At 37.6% G+C, this 20,588-nt stretch overlaps 1 protein-coding gene across 4 annotated transcripts in view; it reads left to right on the plus strand.

Moving 5' to 3' along the window:
• The window catches only part of LOC110377737 (mitogen-activated protein kinase-binding protein 1), a 138,720-nt gene that overhangs the window by 107,334 nt on the left and 10,798 nt on the right, over window positions 1-20,588 (plus strand). For 2 of the 4 annotated variants that reach the window (XM_064042750.1, XM_064042751.1), the window contains 20 exons: window positions 684-819; window positions 1,254-1,418; window positions 1,926-2,041; window positions 2,519-2,723; window positions 3,680-3,814; window positions 4,338-4,448; window positions 4,893-4,982; window positions 5,434-5,564; window positions 6,542-6,670; window positions 7,148-7,276; window positions 7,910-8,037; window positions 8,533-8,633; window positions 10,307-10,423; window positions 11,910-11,999; window positions 12,862-12,986; window positions 13,443-13,587; window positions 14,103-14,250; window positions 14,947-15,107; window positions 15,522-15,648; window positions 16,403-19,873. In XM_064042750.1, coding sequence (XP_063898820.1) covers window positions 684-819; window positions 1,254-1,418; window positions 1,926-2,041; window positions 2,519-2,723; window positions 3,680-3,814; window positions 4,338-4,448; window positions 4,893-4,982; window positions 5,434-5,564; window positions 6,542-6,670; window positions 7,148-7,276; window positions 7,910-8,037; window positions 8,533-8,633; window positions 10,307-10,423; window positions 11,910-11,999; window positions 12,862-12,986; window positions 13,443-13,587; window positions 14,103-14,250; window positions 14,947-15,107; window positions 15,522-15,648; window positions 16,403-19,873 — 5,960 coding nt within the window. The remainder of the gene's footprint in view (window positions 1-683; window positions 820-1,253; window positions 1,419-1,925; window positions 2,042-2,518; window positions 2,724-3,679; window positions 3,815-4,337; window positions 4,449-4,892; window positions 4,983-5,433; window positions 5,565-6,541; window positions 6,671-7,147; window positions 7,277-7,909; window positions 8,038-8,532; window positions 8,634-10,306; window positions 10,424-11,909; window positions 12,000-12,861; window positions 12,987-13,442; window positions 13,588-14,102; window positions 14,251-14,946; window positions 15,108-15,521; window positions 15,649-16,402; window positions 19,874-20,588) is intronic. The other 2 variants (XM_064042753.1, XM_064042752.1) reach the window with 1 other exon arrangement.

The raw sequence follows: 20,588 nt of genomic DNA on the forward strand, positions 1-20,588 counted from the left end.
GTTAATATTTATTTATTTAAGGACAAGCAACAAAGCATACGCCAGAAAAACAGTTATAGCACTTACATAATTACATTTTGTAGTGTAGACTTAATTAAAGGCTGCCACGCAATATTGACATTTTGGTCTAAAAAACTACTACTACTATTATTAACCCTATGTACTCCTTCATGAAGTCCCTAATATGTAATACTATCCTTAATGTATACCCCCTATATACTGCCCTATGGTTTGTCTTAAGTTTCTTTCCATGCACTCCTTTATGTTATATAAAATGCGCCTATGTATTCTCTTATTTACTATCATAGGTACTACCTCATGCATTATCGCTGTGTACTTTTTTGCATGTCCTTATGTACTTACTTTCCTTCTTATAAATTCTTGCTTTTGCTTTATGTACTTTTTATGACATATTCCCTTATAACCACCCTTATATGTTATCCGTCATGTACTCTCTCTATATACTTCCTCTATATATATTCCTCTACATACTCCCTTCAAATGTGACTTTTCCGAGGTCTGAATCCGCCCCTGCAACGTACCATCAGAAAGTAACTTTCGCACGGGATGAGCACGTTATTAATAAAATATGACCTTTTACCTTTTCTTGTTTTCAATCCTGTTTAGCGGCACTTTAAATTACAAGACAATTTTGTACTAAAACCCTAACATTTTATTTCCAGCCACATGTTCACGCAGCCACAAAACGCGCGGTACCCGGACGCCGTAGCTCTGACGTACGACGAGCGAAACCACAAGCTGACTTGTGTATATAATGATCATAGCTTGTACGTGTGGGATGTTAGAGATATTAAGAGGGTGAGTTTTTTGTTATTTTTATTTATTTGTCTGGTGAACCAACAATTGCGTACACAATCCGTTAACAGTTTGATTTAAAATTACATTTATAAGTGGAACATTTACTTGAAGGTCAAGAAATATTTCCTAAGAGAAAATATTTCGCACACACCCATAAAAACTTTCACAAGCCCCGTAGGGTACATTGTTATCCAAAAATCTTTTGAATACTCAGTTTTATCATTTGAAATTACAATAAAATAAAACTGACTTCAATAATATGTGCTACTTAACCTAAGCTATGTGCTCCTAAATCTGACAGATACCATGCTGAAATCTGCATCAATCTGTATAGTTATCACACATACGGATAATGTCTTGAACTTTCATTTTTCTTGATCCAGCAGTTTTTCCTATGAGTTTTCTCCACAACTAATAATAATATTTCTCCACAGGTCGGCAAGTCCCATTCAGCACTATACCACTCAGCCTGCATCTGGGGGGTAGACATGAACAGCAACGAACGCCCCCTCCCCCCCGGGACCTTCCTCACCTGCTCCAGTGATGACACCGTCCGGCTGTGGCAGCTGACCCCAGCACCCACCAACATATACAGTAATGTGAGTACAAGTTAAGCAGGGATGGGTGGCAGCTTCCTTTCGGATGGCACGTTAAACTGTAGGTCCCGGCTGTCATTGAACATCCTTGGCAGTCGTTACAGGTAGTCAAAAGCCAGTAAGTCTGACACCAGTCTAACCAAGGGGTATTGGATTGCCTGGGTAACTGGGTTGAGGAGGTCAGATATGCAGTCGCTTCTTGTAAAACACCAGTACTCAGCTGAATCCGGTTAGACTGGAAGCCGACCCCAACGTTGTTGCGAAATAGCTAGGTATATGATGAGTATAACTTAAGCAGGGATGAGTTGCAGCAAGTCTTGATATTTATCCCGCAGTTTTTCTTCTGGAAGTTGTTCGAATAAAGGATTTATTTATTAGTCCACTAACAATTGGCAACACTACTAAAAAGTATAATTTTTTCACGGGCCTTTTTTCACAAATTACGAGCAACGGCTATTAAAAAAGTATAAATTTTAAAATTCTAATTTATTTATTTTGTTTTATCTACAGGAGCTGAACAAAATATTCTACATAGACCCCGAGCTGAAATTCCTGAAGGACGTCGATCTGACCGCCACTAACGATAAGGATAAGTCCAAGTCCTACGACGATAAGACTGGAGTCAGGTATGTTGTTGTTTTGTGTTAATGTAATTTAGATATTTTATGTATTTTTACTTGTGTTTTTATTTTGTGGGACTATTGCCCTCTAGAAATAAAATATCATTCAGACTATCAGATTGTCCAATTTTATCGCTATGCAATAGTCAACTTTTTAAGAGCCTATCGGGATATAGCGTTGACACTAGCGCCTTTCCTCACTGGCTTTGTGTATCGCAGATTGCCCTTTTCGACGGATAGTTTGAAAGATAATTCTTCTGTTTTCTTCTCTTGTTGCGTTTTCATTCCTGAAGAAGTTTAGTAGTTCCCTTAAAACGTAAAGTTTAACCTAAGGTTATTTACTATATCGAAATGAGTGGCCGAATGTAATGCAATTTATAACATCGCTAAGTAGTTAACATTGGATAAAATTATATAAATATGTGAAAATTGAAGCTAAACCAAATTTCAAATAATTACCCATATTTTATCTCCCCTCCACAGATGTGTACGAGTATCTCCGGACGGCCAACACGTGGCGGCTGGAGACCGCGCCGGCAACGTGTGGGTTCACGCAGCCACCGGTGCTCTATTACATACACTCGAAGCTCATGACGCTGAAGTACTGTGTTTGGAGTACGCGGCAAGGCCGAGGCTTCTTGCATCGGCCAGTCGCGATAGATTGATTCATGTGTTCCAAGTGGATAGGGTAAGTTCAAGGTCAAATGTCATTTTCAAGGTCTACATCCAAGGTCAAGGTCAAATGTGACAGTCATATATAGGCAGATAAAGGTCGAATTATGTAACTATGGTAAGACCGCCCCGGTAACGTTTGGGTTCACGCCGCCACCGGAGCACTCTTACACACACTAGAAGCTCATGATGCTGAAGTACTATGTTTGGAGTATGCGGCAAGACCGAGGCTGCTGGCTTCCGCCAGTCGCGATAGGCTGATACACGTGTTCCAAGTGGATAGGGTGAGTTTATATCTCAAGGTCAAAGGTCATTTTCAAGGTCAATGTAAAATGTTCAAGGTCAAGGTCATATAAAGGCAGGCCAAGATCAAATAATGTACCTGTAGTAAGACCGCTGAAGTAACGTGTAGGTTCACGCCGCCACCGGCGCTCTCTTACACACATTAGAAGCACATGACGCCGAAGTGTTGTGAATAGAGTATGCAGCAAGACCTAGGCTGCTTGCTTCTGCCAGTCGGGATAGGCTGATACACGTGTTTCAAGTGGATAGGGTGAGTTTTTATCTCAAGGTCAAAGGACGATTTCATGGTCAATGTCAAATGAAGCTGTCATATAAAGACCAAATTCCAAGATATTAGGACCGCGCCGGTGACGCGTGTTATCGTGGGGAATGAATACGAGATGGTGAAGGGGCACTTTCACTTGTAATATACGCTCCCAATAACGTTGACTCTAAAGTACTCTTCAAATAACTTTACCATTAGAAAGTCAGCTATGGTATTTCGGCTGCACAAATACTAACAAGGCATATTTTTGTATGTGTTTATTCATATAAAAGATCCTTTAAGCTCGTCATCTATTTCTTTACAGAAACTTCATCTTTAATACACATTTATTGTGTCCTAGTCAAGTTCACAGTCAACCATTCCAAGGTCAAGGTCACAACTTAACATGCCTCTCCTAATTCCAGGGTTACCAAATAATGCAGACACTAGACGAGCACTCGTCGTCCATCACTGCGGTGCGGTTCCTGAGCTCCGGGGCTGGACTGCAGATGGTGTCTTGCGGGGCTGATAAAACTATACTGTTTAGGCAGTTGAGACATGTGAGTTTTTTGTGATTTAATCTATACTTTTTAAATCATCATCTCCCGAGCCTTTTCCCAACTATGTTGGGGTTGGCTTCAAGTCTAAACGGATGCAGCTGAGTATCAATGTGGAGCGATTGCCTATCTGACTTTCTCAATCCAGTTAAGAGTTATTCATCACCAGGATACTCATTAGTAAAACAGTTGTCAAAGTTTTTGGCGTGGAATAGTTGTAAATATTCTTAATTTCTGAAACTTAATCGAATTAATCGGTCTATTTTTTAATAGAGCTTTTCACTAACTGCATATGAAAGTATATCACTTACATAAAAAAAGTATTTGTTTGTTTCGTTTAATTTCTGAAACGGCTGAACCGATCTTAGCATAAAGACAATTAGCTGATTCTACAAAAAGTAACCACTGAGAAAGGGAGTATATTCCATGCCATTTACCATATTATTACTGGCTAAAGAGAATACCTTTAAATATATAACATAGTTTTAAATATTAAAATACCTTATTTTTTCGTGTACGTTTTCAGTCACAAGACGGCGGCTACCAGTTCCAGCGAGGTCAGAACGTTTCGGGTCGAACTACACTGTATGACATGGAAGTAGATGCGGGCGGCAGACATATACTTACTGCTTGTCAAGTAAGTATTGATAAAATTGAGAAGTCATAAATGCATATGTTTGTATTTTTTCATCATCCCACTTGTGCTGCGGCCTCCTCTCACACAGAGAAGGATTGAGCGTTAATCACCACGTGCGAGAGATGCGAGTTGCTCATTTCGGACTTCGTAGCCCAGGTTTCATCGAGATGTTTTCCTTCGTCTGTAATCCAAAATATACTTATAAATACATAAGCTCTTGACTCCTTGAGATCTTGGTGCTTTGACCACTAGGATACCACTACGAAAACACATGATTTACATGACAAGCCTTTTCGCTCCGTACGAATTACATAGTGAGGGTAAAAGTGATATAGCGCAACGGTGTCTCCTCAAATGGTTGTGTTCTATATTATGTCCAGCGCAGCTGATCTTTTATATGATCGGCTTGGGTGCTATTTTACTTACTTTTCATACACTTTTCAGGACCGCAACGTTCGAGTGTACAGTGCCGCTCACGGTCGACATACGAAGACGTTTAGAGGAACTACGGCTGAAGATGGCACGCTTATAAAGGTATGTATTTGCATTAAATTATTTGCATAGGCCCCATACGCTTTCGAGCAAGCCCACGAGACTTGATAATGCGAACTAGTTGGATTTATGGGATAACCGATTCGATTGAATTTAATTGAACTGTAATTATGATTTTTGTATAACAGAGATTTTCAGAATCGATATCCGCTTATTTTGGAAACTCTAATTAGTTAAAGTGTGGCTATTTCACATATGCACAATAAAAAACAGCAACTTAAAGATAAAAAATTGCTCGAAGTTGGATCAACTCTGTAATTCTAATTGTTTTGCTAAACTCATGTATGTATGTTTAAAGTTTTCAGCTTATTTTCAATTAAATATAGTTTGATTTCAAAACCATATGGTCAATATTTTCTTGCAAAATCATAAAAAAAATACTTTTTGATCATTTGAACAATCAACCAATTCAACCCTCTTCCTTAACTTCTAGGTGGCGCTAGACAACAGCGGCATCTACCTAGCTACATCCAGTACGGATAAGATACTCAGCGTGTACGACTACTACTCCGGCGAGTGTATGGCCACCATGTACGGACACTCCGAAATAGTTACCGGACTTAAGTATGTATTTTTCCATATTATTATAAATGCAAAATGTGTGTAAGTCGTGGTGGCCTAGTGGGTAAAGGACCAACCTCTCAAGTATGAGGGCGCGGGTTCGATCCCAGGTCAGGCAAGTACCAATGCAACTTTTCTAAGTTTGTATGTACTTTCTAAGTATATCTTAGACACCATTGACTGTGTTTCGGATGGCACGCTAAACTGTAGGTCCCGGCTGTCATTGAACATCCTTGGCAGTCGTTACGGGTAGTCAGAAGCCAGAAAGTCTGACACCAGTCTAACCAAGGGGTATCGGGTTGCCCGGGTAACTGGGTTGAGGAGGTCAGATAGGCAGTCGCTTCTTGTAAAGCACTGGTACTCAGCTGAATCCGGTTAGACTGGAAGCCGACCCCAACATGATTGGGAAAAAGGCTCGGAGGATGATTATAAATGCAAAATGTGTATTTGATTTCGTGTATGTCGAAATTTTAAGCCAAAGGTGATGAACTGATTAAGACTAACAGTGGTTTAAAACTAGCGGTTTTTCAGTGTGTTGTTTCGTAAAACCGAGCGGGAAATCTACCAGTGCGAAAGCGCTGTAAGATAGGATATATGCTACTTTTATCTGGATACGGGAAGTAGTTCGCTATGGACGCGGTTGGAACCGCGGGTGTGGAAGTGTGTCCCTACAGAGGGGAAGGGCTGGTTTATGTTTCCGCCCTTCGTAGTTAAACAGGTTTTTTCACAGATGATGATTTAATCGGGATGTTTATCGATATTTATAACGGTACGGAGTCCAACTCACACTTGTCTGGAATTTTTTAAATTTTGTTTGGGTCAATTTTTTTTAAATCTTTGTATTATTTTTTATTATTTACCTATTCATTTATAAATTACACAAATATGTTAACATATTTACAATAAATATATAAAAAACGACTCTAGTAAAACAAAAAAAACTAAAACTAAAAATTAATTTACCTATTTATTATTTCCAGGTTCACTCCCGACTGCCAGCACTTGATATCAGCTTCAGGAGACGGATGTATCTTCGTGTGGCGAGTACCACATGATATGGTGGTCACCATGAGAGCCAGGCTCGCTCAGCAGGCCATACGACAGGGCAAGTGAGTATCGATATCATTTCGATTAGAAACAGAATCGTATAGGTTAGAAACAGAATCATATCGATCAAAAATAGACACATATCGATTAGAAACAGAATCATGTCGATTAGAAATAGAATCATACCACTTTTCCTCTGTTTCCGAAGGCACTTTAAATTGCCGGGGCCCGGCTGTAATTTGAACATTTCATGAAGTGTTTTCCCTAATATCTTGGGGTCGGCTTCTAGTCTTATAGAATGCAGCTGAGATACCAGTGAACTATTCCAATATACTGATTATCAATTTATCATGATCTCTCTCCGGTGGAATACCATCGCGCTATGAGAGTGAAGATATAGTGAGTGCACCTGTTTCTGTCTAATGCTTGTGCACTATAATATGTCCTGCGCAGTTGGCTGATCATCAGCCGCCCTGGCCGATAATCAGCCGCAACACCTTTATTATCATATTTTCACTACAAATCGAGATCTATTTCAGGAAAGTCACAGCGCCCAGTAACGGCATGTCAGGCTTGGACAGCGAGAGTGACTCGCACTTCGGGTCGCCGCCTCGGGAGTTGCCTTATGAGGAAAACAAGTTCACCACTCCCGTTGTACCTGATTATACGTGAGTTTTTATTAAAGTTTTTTTTTTGATAATATAATATTATAATATGTAATAGTATAATCATCGGCACGGATATTGAGCCCTGACCTTCACCTGCGCAGAAGTGATTTATTGGTTTATTGCCTTATGTGTACAAAAAAAGCGAAAGCAAAGCGATCCCCACTCTTCCGCCGAGAGCTCAATATCCGTGATAACTTTAGCGATATAAAAAAAAATTATAGGTACTTTTAGCCCCGTCTTGTGAGATCCATTACCGACACATTTTGTCAGGGTTCGCGGAGTGATTCTGACGGGATGCTGGCGAAAGCTAGTATTTTTATATAATTTGTCTAGGTTAATTAAAACTTGCGGATATAAAACCACAAAGGTACTTTACAGACAGAGATAAATGTTGATCTCTGTAATCTCTGTGCCATATTTCAACCAAACGGTTTAGTCGTTTTTGCGTGAAAGCAAATGAATGAAAAAAATAAACCTAATAAAATGGGACATAAAAAAGTAAAATTCCCAATAATTCAGATATGGCATGTTTTTGGAGTTCGTTGATGTTGTATGTAACGCGTTTTATTTGTTAGGTAAGTAAAATATATTTTTTTCTGTACTTATATAAAACTTTATTCCTCGTATCTCCAGTCTCCGCATCGGGCGTCTACCAACGTGGGCTAAGAAGAGTTTAGGCGACGAGGCGGTGGCCGGCGAATCACCCGCTCCCGACCCGCCTGCTAGAGGGAAGTGGGCCACTAGGATTAATCCTAATACTGGTAAGAACATTAGTCTTAACTTATGGTTTTTAAAGAAAAAAATATCTCAGACAAATTACACAATTTTCATTAAAAGCTCCCTTAGTTGGCAAACTTTAGTAACATATTACTATAGATAGACAAACTGATGCAGTGATGTACGACTTACTAAAAGTTTGATTCGTTTAAAATTTAAAATAAACTCTCAGCAAACTATCGGGTCAACTAAAGCCAGATAGTTTAGTCTGCAGTGTAAAAGAGCTAAATCGAATCGACAAATTATTACAAAAACTATATTAAATCACTATATTTATATTAAAAAAAAACTTTGGATTGAAAAGTTCAAAACACCGAAATAAGAACATTTTCCCAAGAATAGCTTTCAATGATTTGGTGTTTATTATCATAAGTCAAAATCTGCAATAGATGCATTACTTACTTATTCCTAGTTTATACTCAGGTTCTAAAGGGCAAGAAGGTCGTATTTTATTCTAGCAATTTTATTATTTTTAACAGAAAAACGCGGCGACTCCGACGGTTCTAAAGACAGTTCACTGGACAGCGGCACCGACACTCGATACATAGAGAAGAGAAAAGACGCCACCAGTGTCAAACAGGTTAGTTACATGTTTGTTTGTGTGTCTGTGTGTTTGTGTGTAGAGGGGTGACTGTGGGGGGTATTTGTGTTGTTTTATATGAATAATATATTATACAATGTACACACTATATATACAAATTTAAACTACTTCTCTTTATACAAAACTAAAAATAAAATATTGGTTACAAAATATATTTAAACATAAAGCATATATAAAAGAACATCGATCAGGCGTCAAAGTATATTAGATTTTAGTGTATTGATATAGTGGTTTTATGTGAAATATATTTAGGTTTAGTATTTTGGTATAAATATGTATTTTTATGTTATTTTTGGATTAGGGTAGAAATTAGTTTAATGAAAGACCGTTTAATTAAAATCACTTTTTAGCAGGTAACGAAAGCTTTCACAAGTAGTGAAATAGTTTCAAAAGTTTAAAAATATGTAACTATAGCTCACACAATAAATAAAAAATATATTTTTACACATTTTAGAATAGTAACCCCACAGTCACAAGTTTATGTCTGATGATGGATATTCTATGGCTATAAGAAATAATAAGATGTGTAAATTATGTAAGACCTGATTATTTCTGAGAAAATAAATTTTGTTTGGGGATAAAGCATCGTGTTGCCCTGGTAACAGGGTTGAGGGGGTCAGATAGGCAGGCGCTCCTTGTAAAACACTGGTACTCAGCTGCATATGGTTAGACTGGAAGTCGGCTAGGCAAACTATATCTGGACAGCCTGGGTTCCAAAGCCTAAAGTCCAAAGGCTCGGTAAACATAATATTATTCAAATATGGACTTTAAGTATACCTCTTTAGATACATTTTACATTGGCAATATAAATTATAGCCATAAAATAGCCGTTGTTAAGTAAATAATATTGTATGTGCAATCACTCATACGGTGATGGCGTGGTGTTGGTAGTTTGAAAACGTTTACTATGTGTACAGTCGGCGGCAAAAGTTATTGGTTATTTATTTAAGTTTGACTTTAAAAGAAAACTTTGGTCCATTTTCAAGATTTTAGAGATACTTATAGTTATCGGCAAGGATATTGAGCCCTGACCTTCACCTGAGCAGAAGCGATTTATTGGTTTATTCCCTTAAGTGTACAGTGCGCAAAGCGATCCCCACTCTTCCACCGAGAGCTCAATATCCGTGCCGATAACTATACATACTTTAAAAGTGTGAAGAAAAGATTTAATATTAAGAACCCCCTCTTATCTGAGTAGATATCAGTAATTAACTTTTGTTGTTGACTGTTTTTTATTATTATTTTACTTGTGAATTATGATGGAGTTTGTGAGGTTAGATTTGAAGAATCTATAGACCTATAGACTCTAAAACTATAGGTACTTTTCATTATTCGGTATCAGTAAATATTTTTTTTATGAATTTTGACAGCAATGTTTCTTATATTTGTACAAACTCTATCATACTTTCAAACATATTTTTCCCTTATATTTTAACTTGTTTCTCTTTTTTTTTCATTTTTGTGAATGGTTTAATAATTTTTTTCTTTATTTTTACCCTCCCAACTAAATTTTACTAAAAACCCAGTTGAATTGGATTTTTTTACTAACGACTTTCAAAAGATAAAGGAGATATTTTTTTTTTTGAAAAAAAAGGGTAAAAATAATGATAAAAAAATAGGCCATTTTAACTGGTTATGGTGAATTATAATAGAGACCGAAGTCGCTGAATTTATCTCAACTGCCTCGAGTCGAAGCTCTGTTCAGGAATTTCGATGCGACCATGAGAAAAACATACGATATTCTCACAATATCTCCGAGGGTTGAAAAGGTTTTTTTTTTTATTTTTTTGCATTTTTTCTGTTTTTTTTTTCATTTTGTATGGCTTTTGTGATGTTTTTTGACTGTTTTTTAGATGTTCATCCTCAATAGTTTTGTTGTTGTTACGCATCATTGACTGTCTCGTATTTGGTTATTCAATCATTACTCTCATTAGCTTTTGTGATGTTTCGCTAATATAGATTTTTGTCACGCGATATTTGTAGAAGATTATCAAAATATAGTATTTCTAGTATATTTATTTGAATTAAATTTAGTAGTACTAAATTATCGCAGTGTGCGCGTGTGTTTTACACGTTCTAGTTTGTAGTATTTATTCACGCTCGTATTTTAAAATGAGTTTTTTAGTCGCGCTAATTTTGAGAGTAAGTATTGGACAAAATACATAAGTTAAGACTTTGTATCTAGACATAGATGTGATGATGATATAAGGACGACTTATCTCGCGGTTTCACTGAGAACGCTGTCTTGTAAATTCCTTAACAAATCTTTCTGAAAAAACTTGTTTCTGAAAATCCTTTTTAGCTACATTAAATAAACGGTTAGTGCCAGGGTTCTTGCGTTCAGTTTTGTTTAGGGGTCGAAAGAATGATGATGCCGCAGATATCCAGTGGGACATATAGTTTATTTCAGAGTACATTCATTTGTTTATGTTGTTATGTGCATGTTTATTTAGAGATACCCCGTACACTGCAGAGTAAACTGTCGGTAGAAAGTTGGCCCGTTCGGTTCGATACCGGCTAAATACTTGAACGTTGTAATGTGCGTACTACCATTCATCTTCATACTGATTTATGAGCCCAAACAAACTATCGGCCGACTAAAACTTTGCAGTTTGCGGGTCGTAAGCATCATATTAGCATGGCTTTTTGCATTGTGTTGTTCGCTTTATTTTGTGAGCTTCTTGTGTGTTTGCCGTAACAGTTATATAATTTTAACTTATTATTTTTTTATGATTCCGTCAAAAGATATGATTTTTTTCGCCTTATATTATAGTTGAATATACCTTTACAAAGAGAAGATATAACTTTACAAAGAGAAATAATCTTGATATGACGTTTGATTTCATTATTTTGAATTTAATTAAATAATGGTTTTTTTACGGAATCATGGTTAATTTACACGCATTTTACTACTTGCATGAGTATTGATGAAGAATAATTATGGTAACTCGTTTATTTAAAAGAAAATCAAAGTTGGCCAACATGAAATGTCTTTTGGTTAATATTTGTTTGATCTAAAAATACAATTACGTTTTTGAGGCCTGTGTATAAAAGGGCTATAAATAGGCTTATTATGATGATTAAAATTATATTTTCGCATATTTCAGTAAAGTTACAAAATATTGTACGAGTCCAACCGCTGGTCAGAGTATATATTAATTTAAAATGTTTTAAACTAACATAATTATTCTTCAAACACCCGTATTTTAATATTAAGCACCTATATTTATGTTGTTTTATGTTTGTCGACGTTAGGTTACGATTAATTTGTCGAAAAGTCGCGCGACTGAGACGCGGACGCGACACCACACCGACGATTCGTCGCTCGGCAGTTTTAAGTATGAGGTGCGATTTTATTTTTGTTTCTTTTTTTTTCTAATTTTTATTTTTCACTTTTGTGCTTACAATTTTTGTTTATGAAGGACCCAGTTTCATCGATATTGTAAACGGCCGTTTGTCTTACAACGAAATTTAATGTAAAAATGTTAGTGTTGTTGTAAGAAAACTGACGTTTATGTTATCGATGAATTTGGGCCTTATTATTTATTGAAATTTTTTGGGTGGACTAAGGTAAGTTACTAGGGAAAGTTAGATTTAAATAACATGTATTTTGGGTTGTTATTTTAAACAGTAGCTTCCTATGATAAAAAACGGGGTATCGGGTTGTCGGGGTAACTGGTAGGGTTGAGTTCAGACAAGCAGTCGCTTCATGTGGCACGTTTAGGGTCCGTTCAGATAGACCGGCTCGGAGAGCATCGGTGCGCAAATTTTCTTTTCACACAGACCGGAGTCGGCTCCGATCGGCTGCGTGAATGCTATTGGAGCCAAACGTCAGCAAGACCGAGAAAAACTACACGATCGGAGCCGGTCGGCTCCTCTTATTATTTCACACCGAGCGCCTTCGAGCATTCTTAATGACAAAAGCAGTGCGCATGCAAAAATAAACCTTAACTCAAATACTAAGTACTCAATGTTCAACGTGTTAAGAATTTGCTCTCCTCTCCGAGCCGGTATGTCTGAACGGACCCATACTTAGCATACGACTGTTTAAGACGTTCAAAACTGGAAGCCGACCCCAACACAGCTTTGGAAAAGGCAAGGCTGCTGACTAATCCTGTCAACCATCATCAACCATCATTGCTGCTTGATACAACCAGCTAACATCATAACCCAATATTATTCATCTAGGACTTTCCACCACTTCCAGGACCAGGAGTCGACAGAACACGACGGTGATATAGAAGACATATCCGATGGCGAGAGGACCTCGTCTTCGGAGCGCGGCAACAGGACTACCTACTATCCTGGCAATAATGATGATGAGACGCCTGGGTGAGTTGCTGGGTGAATTTAGATCTTGGGTCATTGGGGGAAGGTTGAATTTTGGATAGCATTGTGTCCTTAGTCCCATGAGATTTGATGACAATAAAACATTTTCATATGTTAATCTATCTATTAGTGAGAATGTAACTCTTTTATGCAGATTTGCGTTCTTTTAAAATATAGTTGTTGTTCGCGGCGGTTTCACTTGCATCCCCAGAGAAATACTCACCGTTCCTGGATGAACAGTAGCCTATGTTTCTTTTATGATGAATAATCTAGCCGTGTTCCCGCGTCCCGGGGGAACTACTTCCCGTACCGAGATAAAATAAATAAAAAATAATTTTTAAAATCGGTTCAGAAGTTTCGGGACCCTTTCGCGTCGGACAAACAATCAGTCGATTATTTTCTCTTTATAATATTTGTAGTAATGTTGTCTATTTTACGAACTTTTATTTTCCTTTCCAGTGAATTCATGGTAAACGCAATGGACGCTGAAGAGCTTCGGGAATCAATGCGTCGCTCTAAGCGGTGGACGGGAGAGGCGCGGCTGGAACTGCCCCCCCCTCACACCAAGCTCAGCGGCACTCCTCAGGACTCTGATGATGATGAGGTAATGTGTAGTATGCTGGTATATGCTGAAGAGCTTCGGGACGGGAGTTTCAATAAATAAATAAAATATGCCTCAAAAGCGGCTGGTCTGATATAGGTTAAAAATTAGTGAAGGATTTAGATATATTAAGTCGGAGAAAATACATAGAATAGCTCCTCAAAGAGATGTCAGCAACCCGAGCAGGGCACAGCAGGGCCAAGGCCTGCCGGGGCTGCGGGATTGTTCGCGCGGGTTACCGCGGCCCTGCTACATAAAAGGCCTACGATGGAACACGACGGTTGACGGTCAGTAAGAGTCTGACACTCCCTCACCGCTGCTAACCCACAGGGGAGGGAGGGGTCATTTGATGATTTATGACGTCGTTAAAAAAAAGGACATTAGGATACTTTTAATCACCATCCGCAAACCATAAAAGCTCGTACCTAAATAATAGAAAATAACTTGATTTCTATTACTCAACTACTACATAAATAGCGGCCATAATAACTCATGTACTAAATAATCATTCTCCACAGGTTTCAACCCCATCGGGCGACAACACAGAACGCAACCCACTCTCCGGTTCGTGTGAGTCACTGGACACGGCCGGGCGGCGCGAGAAGTACATCAAGTCTGCCTTCGACAGCCTCAGTGGCGCTGAGATGGAAGCCACTTTAACCGGAGGTACGTTATTATGTCCCCAATAGGGCCCACTGGGACGGGATAGTTCGAAAGAGTTAACGGACCCTGGCTTCAGAAGAAACATGATGGTTGTTAGTCAGTAAGAGTCTCCCTCAAGCTGCTAACCCACAGCGGGGTCATTTGATGATCAGGGGTCAGGATTACTCATGGAAAGAAATTTGTTTTTTTTTTGTTTTTGAGGTATGTGTCACTGTCCCCAGTGGGGCCAAAGCAGCGAGAAGGAACATGGTGGGTTAGTAAGAGTCTTACACTACCTCACGCTGCTGCACCCAAGGCGGGATTTTACAACATATTTTTCGTATTTTAAAATATTAAACACACGGCCATGGATATCAGACACAGGATTCAAGGTACCGGTGGTTATTGTCCCAGAGACAGAAACCTCCTCATAATACGCGCCGTATCAAGGAGTACTGCCTTCTGAATCAGTCTCTTGATCCAGCCGCCCAACGAGAGCCTTATGAGGTGTTCGTCGAGGCTCTTGGCTATTGACTGTAAATTTTGTTGTTATTATTATTACTAATTTTATGTTTTAATGAGTTGATAGGTCCAAAATTAGTGATTTTTAATAATTTATTTTGTGGCGTGCACTTGGAGAGGCCTATGTCCAGCAGTGGACTGCGATAGGCTGATGATGATGATGAATAATTTACTAAATCAATCTTCCCCCTTCCGCAGGCAACACATCATTATCAGCGCAGCACCTATCCCGGGCCCCGGCGCCGCCCCCGCGTCCGTCTCCGGCGCCCCGCACCCCGCGCACCCCCGACCCCGAGGCCGCCAGACGGAGGGAGGAGCTCAATAGGAGGATATTGGAAACTAGGAGGCAGTTGGAGAGCGTGAGTATTATAATAATAATAAATAGGAAACATTTTTGATTGTACCACGGAGGAAGGGAAGATAGGCGGAAATGCCATAAAGTAGGTAGGTCAGGTGCCTTCTCCTAGATCAAGTAACATACGGTAAGCGTGATCAGTTACTATAACCAACGATAAGTTCGGATACCTTGAGACACCTGTCAAAGATTGTTTTTGGTTAATTGTAAATTTAGGTTAAAAAAATGGGCGGGTTCCAAAGAGAAAGCGTATGAGGGCGAAGCTAATAACGTTCCTCGTCCCCCTCGCCTCGCATGTTGTCGCGCTACTTTCTTAGGAGATTTTGCGTTATGACATCTCCGCTAGTTATTTTGTCCTCCATGGTGAAAATTATATCAAAAACAATATGTATGTAAATTATTTAATTTCTCCCACCAGGTGGCGTTCCGATCCAACTTAAAATCCAGTCAGTCCACAACAGATTTATCATACATTCCTGAAAAGGATAGCTCAAGACGCAACCGTCCAGTTTCTATGGCTATCCCATCCAATTCCAGGCCTTATGGTGAGTTGCTTCACTTCTTGTATATCAAGCTAGATGATTTTGTTGAAGATATTGAGCATTTAATATAATTAATTTTATGTCGAAAATTCGTCGTGGAAGATCTGGGAATTTGTCGTTGTAAAATGTATGGTCTAAGAAAAAAAAAATATACATAAATAGATAAAATATGTGTATAAATAGATACTACATTTATTCACGCGTGTGACACATGGTCATACAATTAATCAAAAAATTATACATAAATAAAATATGTAAGTACGTGTCAAGAGTAATGTTTAAGTGATAAAGTTATGTGGGATAGTGAAACTGGTTTCCGTCAGAGGTTTCTCCTGTGCTCTATGGAATTGACTCTGCGCACACGGGTAAAACACCGTATTACTGCCAAGTTTCATCAAAATCTATGTGGTAGTTTTGCGTGAAAGAGGAACATACATATACATTTATTATATTTTAATATCAACTATAGGTAACTAATAAATGCTCAATATCCTACAAAATAAAGCTAAAGAAAATATTAAAAACATCCATAAAATTTGAAACACCGAGATGTGTGATTTTAATAATGTGTGACATCATTCAATATTATTTATAAACGCTTGTATCAATAATATACTTCAAACAGAACATATAAAAAAGAAAGATATTAAAAATAGAACATGTTTTTTTTTACCAAAATTAATTTTAAAGCGTTTATAAATAACATCATCATCGCTATATACTAACAAACACGAATTATTCCCTTAACGCTGACCAGGAATTGTACCATGTCCCGAAGAAAACTTGGACAGTCTCAATTCGAACTATTTTGACAGCTTAAACCCTTACCTCGATTATCGAAACAAGAACCCTTATGCTATACCTGCGAATTTAAACCACAAAATTATACCAGATTATTTAGATAACGCAGCACCCTACGTACCACCTCATGGAAATGTAGGTACAACTCAAAATGATAGACGAAACATGCATTATATTCCTTTCGATACAAAACCTATGGTCTTTAAAGAGCAGCAGCCTCAAAAGCCTCTAGCTTTCGTAGTAGACATGAAAAAACCAGCTCCAACTAAAGTCTTTAACCGTCTATTTCCCGAAAAAGAACCTAAGCCGAGAAATTTTACCTTAAACTTGACTAAGAATGATGAGAAACCAGTTGTACCTAAGTCTACGAAGCCAGCTCGAAGTATATTTAAGAATTACAAGTCTTGTCCAGTTTCACCAGTTTCTGAAGAGTGCAAATGGGCTGATAAAGCGAATCAGCAAAATCAAAAAACTGATACGAATTCTCTAGACCCCAAAAAACGTAATTCTTTAAGTTTCTTTGTAGGTTTTGACGGTAAAAGTATGAGAGATAGCGGTAAAAGTATAGTTGATACTATAAAGTCAGATACAGAGAAAATGATTGCTGAAATTACTAAGAAATATGGTGATTTAGATGAGTATGATGTTGCTAGAGGTCAGGATGACCTTGATTTGAAACCTACTAAAGAAAAGGACGATGGTAATTTTTCGTCAGACTCCTTAGAAGACTGTAGCTTAAGCCAAGACGCTAGTTGCAAAAACAAATTGTTCTCCAAAAAGGTTTGTAAGAAACACACAAAAAATCTACCAAGAAGAGCTGTTTCGAACTATGAAATTTATGGAGGAGAAAAGCCTGTGGTACCAGCAAAGCCTGCGTATATAGCCAATCAGAAGAGTTCCACATTACCTAGGAATATGCCTTCGAATCTAGACGATATCGATGAAGATTCGATGAAGTACAACCCTAATATGTATCGATGCCAAAGTGTTTTAACTAAGAGATGCATCACTAGATCCAATGAATCAGTTTTGAGTGATAATTCTAACTGTTCTAGTATCTCCAATGAGATTTTCTTAAAGTATGGTAATGAGGTAGCCTTCCAACAAGCTAAGTTTGACGGCAGTCGGTACAATTTGAACGACTCACAAAATTGCTCGTACGAAAATATACACGAAACTGATTATTTAGAAAACCATAGACATAGCAGTGCAAGTTTCTTCTTAAACCAAAAGAAATATATGAAAAACAGTTGTAGTCAAGAATCTGTTTTATCAGACGACTTTTTGGATAACGAAAACCAACTTTGCAGAACTAATTGTAATTCTCTAGAAAGTGTTTTATCTGATGATTCAGAATGCACTAAAAGTGCTCCTTTAGAAATGTTATTTGATGGAGCTAAGCCTAAGAAACAACAGAAAAATCAAAGCATGCCAAGGAACAGCAAAAGCTGTTACGAATTTGATAATACTTCAAAGAGTTATGGATCAAGTCCAAACAACGCTTATTTCGGATACATGTATAACAATTACTTAGGAGATGCTTCTAGTCCTAATTACAGAGAAAGTAAGCCAAATACTGTTACTACGACTCCAAAACCAGCTGCGAAAGTGTACGGTTTTGACATCCCAGTTGACGGACATAAAACTGTTACTAGATCTAAGAGTTTATACGATTCATCTTCAAAACAACCTCCTCCAGCTAAGAATATTGCGTATTATTTCGACGGAAATAATATCCAGCAGTATAATAAAGAGAAGAAACTGAGTGATGAAATACCACGGTTGAATAAGACTGATTATATGGTGAATACTAGCAAATCTTTACAGCCAAAATTCGCTGATAAATACAAGAGTGAGATGCAAGGTTGTGAACAAAATGCTATGGTCAAATCTAAAAGTTGCAGTTTTGAAGTCGTGTTAGAACCGGCTTCTAAACCAAATCCTTTGAAAAATTTGATGGAGAAACGAAACTCGCATGTGCAGAAGAATTTGGAGAAATTCGAAGAGCAAATAAGAAAGAACACACAAACTAAAGTTAATAAGAATCAGTTGAACAAAGAAAAATCTAACGGCAAATATAATAACGCTACAAAAAGTCTTGAAAGAGGTTCTGGACAAAAAAATAATAATACTAAAATAACTATGGAGTTTGTACCTCATAAGCCTCCGAAACCTATCAAAAGAACGTCTTCAGTTAAAATGAATAATAGACTCAAAGCTGGCATAGAAAAATCAGGACTGACGTCATCAATATCGTCTCAATATAAAGCGAAATTAGACGGTTTACATAATAAAAACTATTTAGCCAATAAGAAGCCAGAAGATGCGAATTCAAACGTAGAACCTGATAATAGTGAGAAACATTTTGACGTTTTTGTCAAAGAAAAAGATGTAAACGAAAATAAGTCTGAAATACAAATGGATAGTTTAGAAGTTTACGCGATGCAACGAATGGAAAGATTAAAACAAGTCAGCATGGATTCTTTAGATGTTGACGCAAATGATTTTGCTAAAGATTCTTTAGACTATTATGCGGAACAGGATAATAAACTATACGCCAAAACGGCTAAAGATCAGTTGAATTTAAAACTAGCTAGAAACGATTTATCAAGGCCTTCGCATAGTCGACAGAGTGAAACTAAAGAGAATATATCCCCAGAAATGAGCGACGAAATAAAAAAATACAAAAACATCGAAAGGAAAATAGAGATAATAAACAAATTAGTGGAAATGGAAGAAAAGAGGATCCTACAAGAGAAAATACTCAAAGAATGGAGAATGAGACCTTTGAAAGCCAATATAAACGACGGGAAAGGTGTTGTGAAACTCCTATCTAGAAAGTTCGAAAAACTTGCTACTAAGCAATCGTCAACAGTTCATAACTTCGCTTCATTAACTTTAGAAGAAGCTGATACAGATACTGATACAAATTCAGATGCTAAAGAAATAAAAAGAAACTTAAGTCTACCAGACATTCTAGATTCGGACCAGATAGGAGGTCTAGTTACCGTCGGACGAGACATAACCAACGAAGCCGGCAACACAGGACCAGTAGAAGACGTAAAACTAAATAACACAATACAAGCAGAAATAGGGGTCCCACCAAAAAGTCTAAAGCAAAGAGTTTACAACGAAATGGTAATACCGAAAACAGACGTCCACTTAGACAGCGAAAATTACGAATCGTCCACAACCAGTTCAAGTTGCACGAATTCCCCGAAAAGACTATCTTTTTACGGCTTTAACAGACCGAAGACGCCATTTAGAAAGATCATAAGAGGTCCTACGCCGCGTCTGTGTATGGAAAACCGTCTGTTTCCGCATAAAATAAGACCGGTACTTTACGGTTCGCCTAGGGGTTCTTGTTTAGCGAAAAGGGTGCCTGTCCAAAATCCGGTTTTGCCGTCGAAATTCTCGCCAACGCAAGGTTTGGGACTGCTCTTGGCAAATTATTTGATGTCGTTATAGTCCCTTTTATTTGCGTTTTAGATTTTGGTAGGAGATTTTTTGATGTTAAGATATTGGTCTTAAATATTCTCATAAATAGGTACCTATAATTCCAAGACCCTAGAAAATTTTAGCCATAATTTTGTGTGTAAATGAACATGCTCATTGAATTGTATGTGTAAGCTCGGGAGCGCTCAGTAGTGGTCGAGTCGCCGAGTCATATAAAAACAATGTGCATGTATATTTACACACTGACTCGCTTTCATGAGATAACATATTTAAATTACTGCAAAAAAGCTAAAGAATATTAAAAAGACCAATATAAAGCACCAAAAAATGACACCACAAAATTATGTGATATATTGTGAATTTCGCCCAAAATTAAATAAACTAAAATTAAATTTTCAAAAAACGTCTATGCAAATAATATATATTTTATATACAGCACGGCAGATTCACGACATGTCACTTCACATGGCTTTTTTATATATTTTTTCAGGTTTTTTTTCAGCATGCATGATTTTAGGCGTATGCAGAGATTTTTTATGCATGCATGATTTGATGTGTATTTTTTGTTTGTGTTGTGCTTAATTATAGCAGTCTGAATGGTGGAAAAGTATAATTTATTGATAGTATATTTTTGTAAGAGCAAATCTAGATGCCGATACGATATTATATTCAATTCAAAATAGATG

This window comes from Helicoverpa armigera, chromosome 29 (genome assembly GCF_030705265.1).
Source record: "Helicoverpa armigera isolate CAAS_96S chromosome 29, ASM3070526v1, whole genome shotgun sequence".
NCBI lineage: Eukaryota > Metazoa > Arthropoda > Insecta > Lepidoptera > Noctuidae > Helicoverpa > Helicoverpa armigera.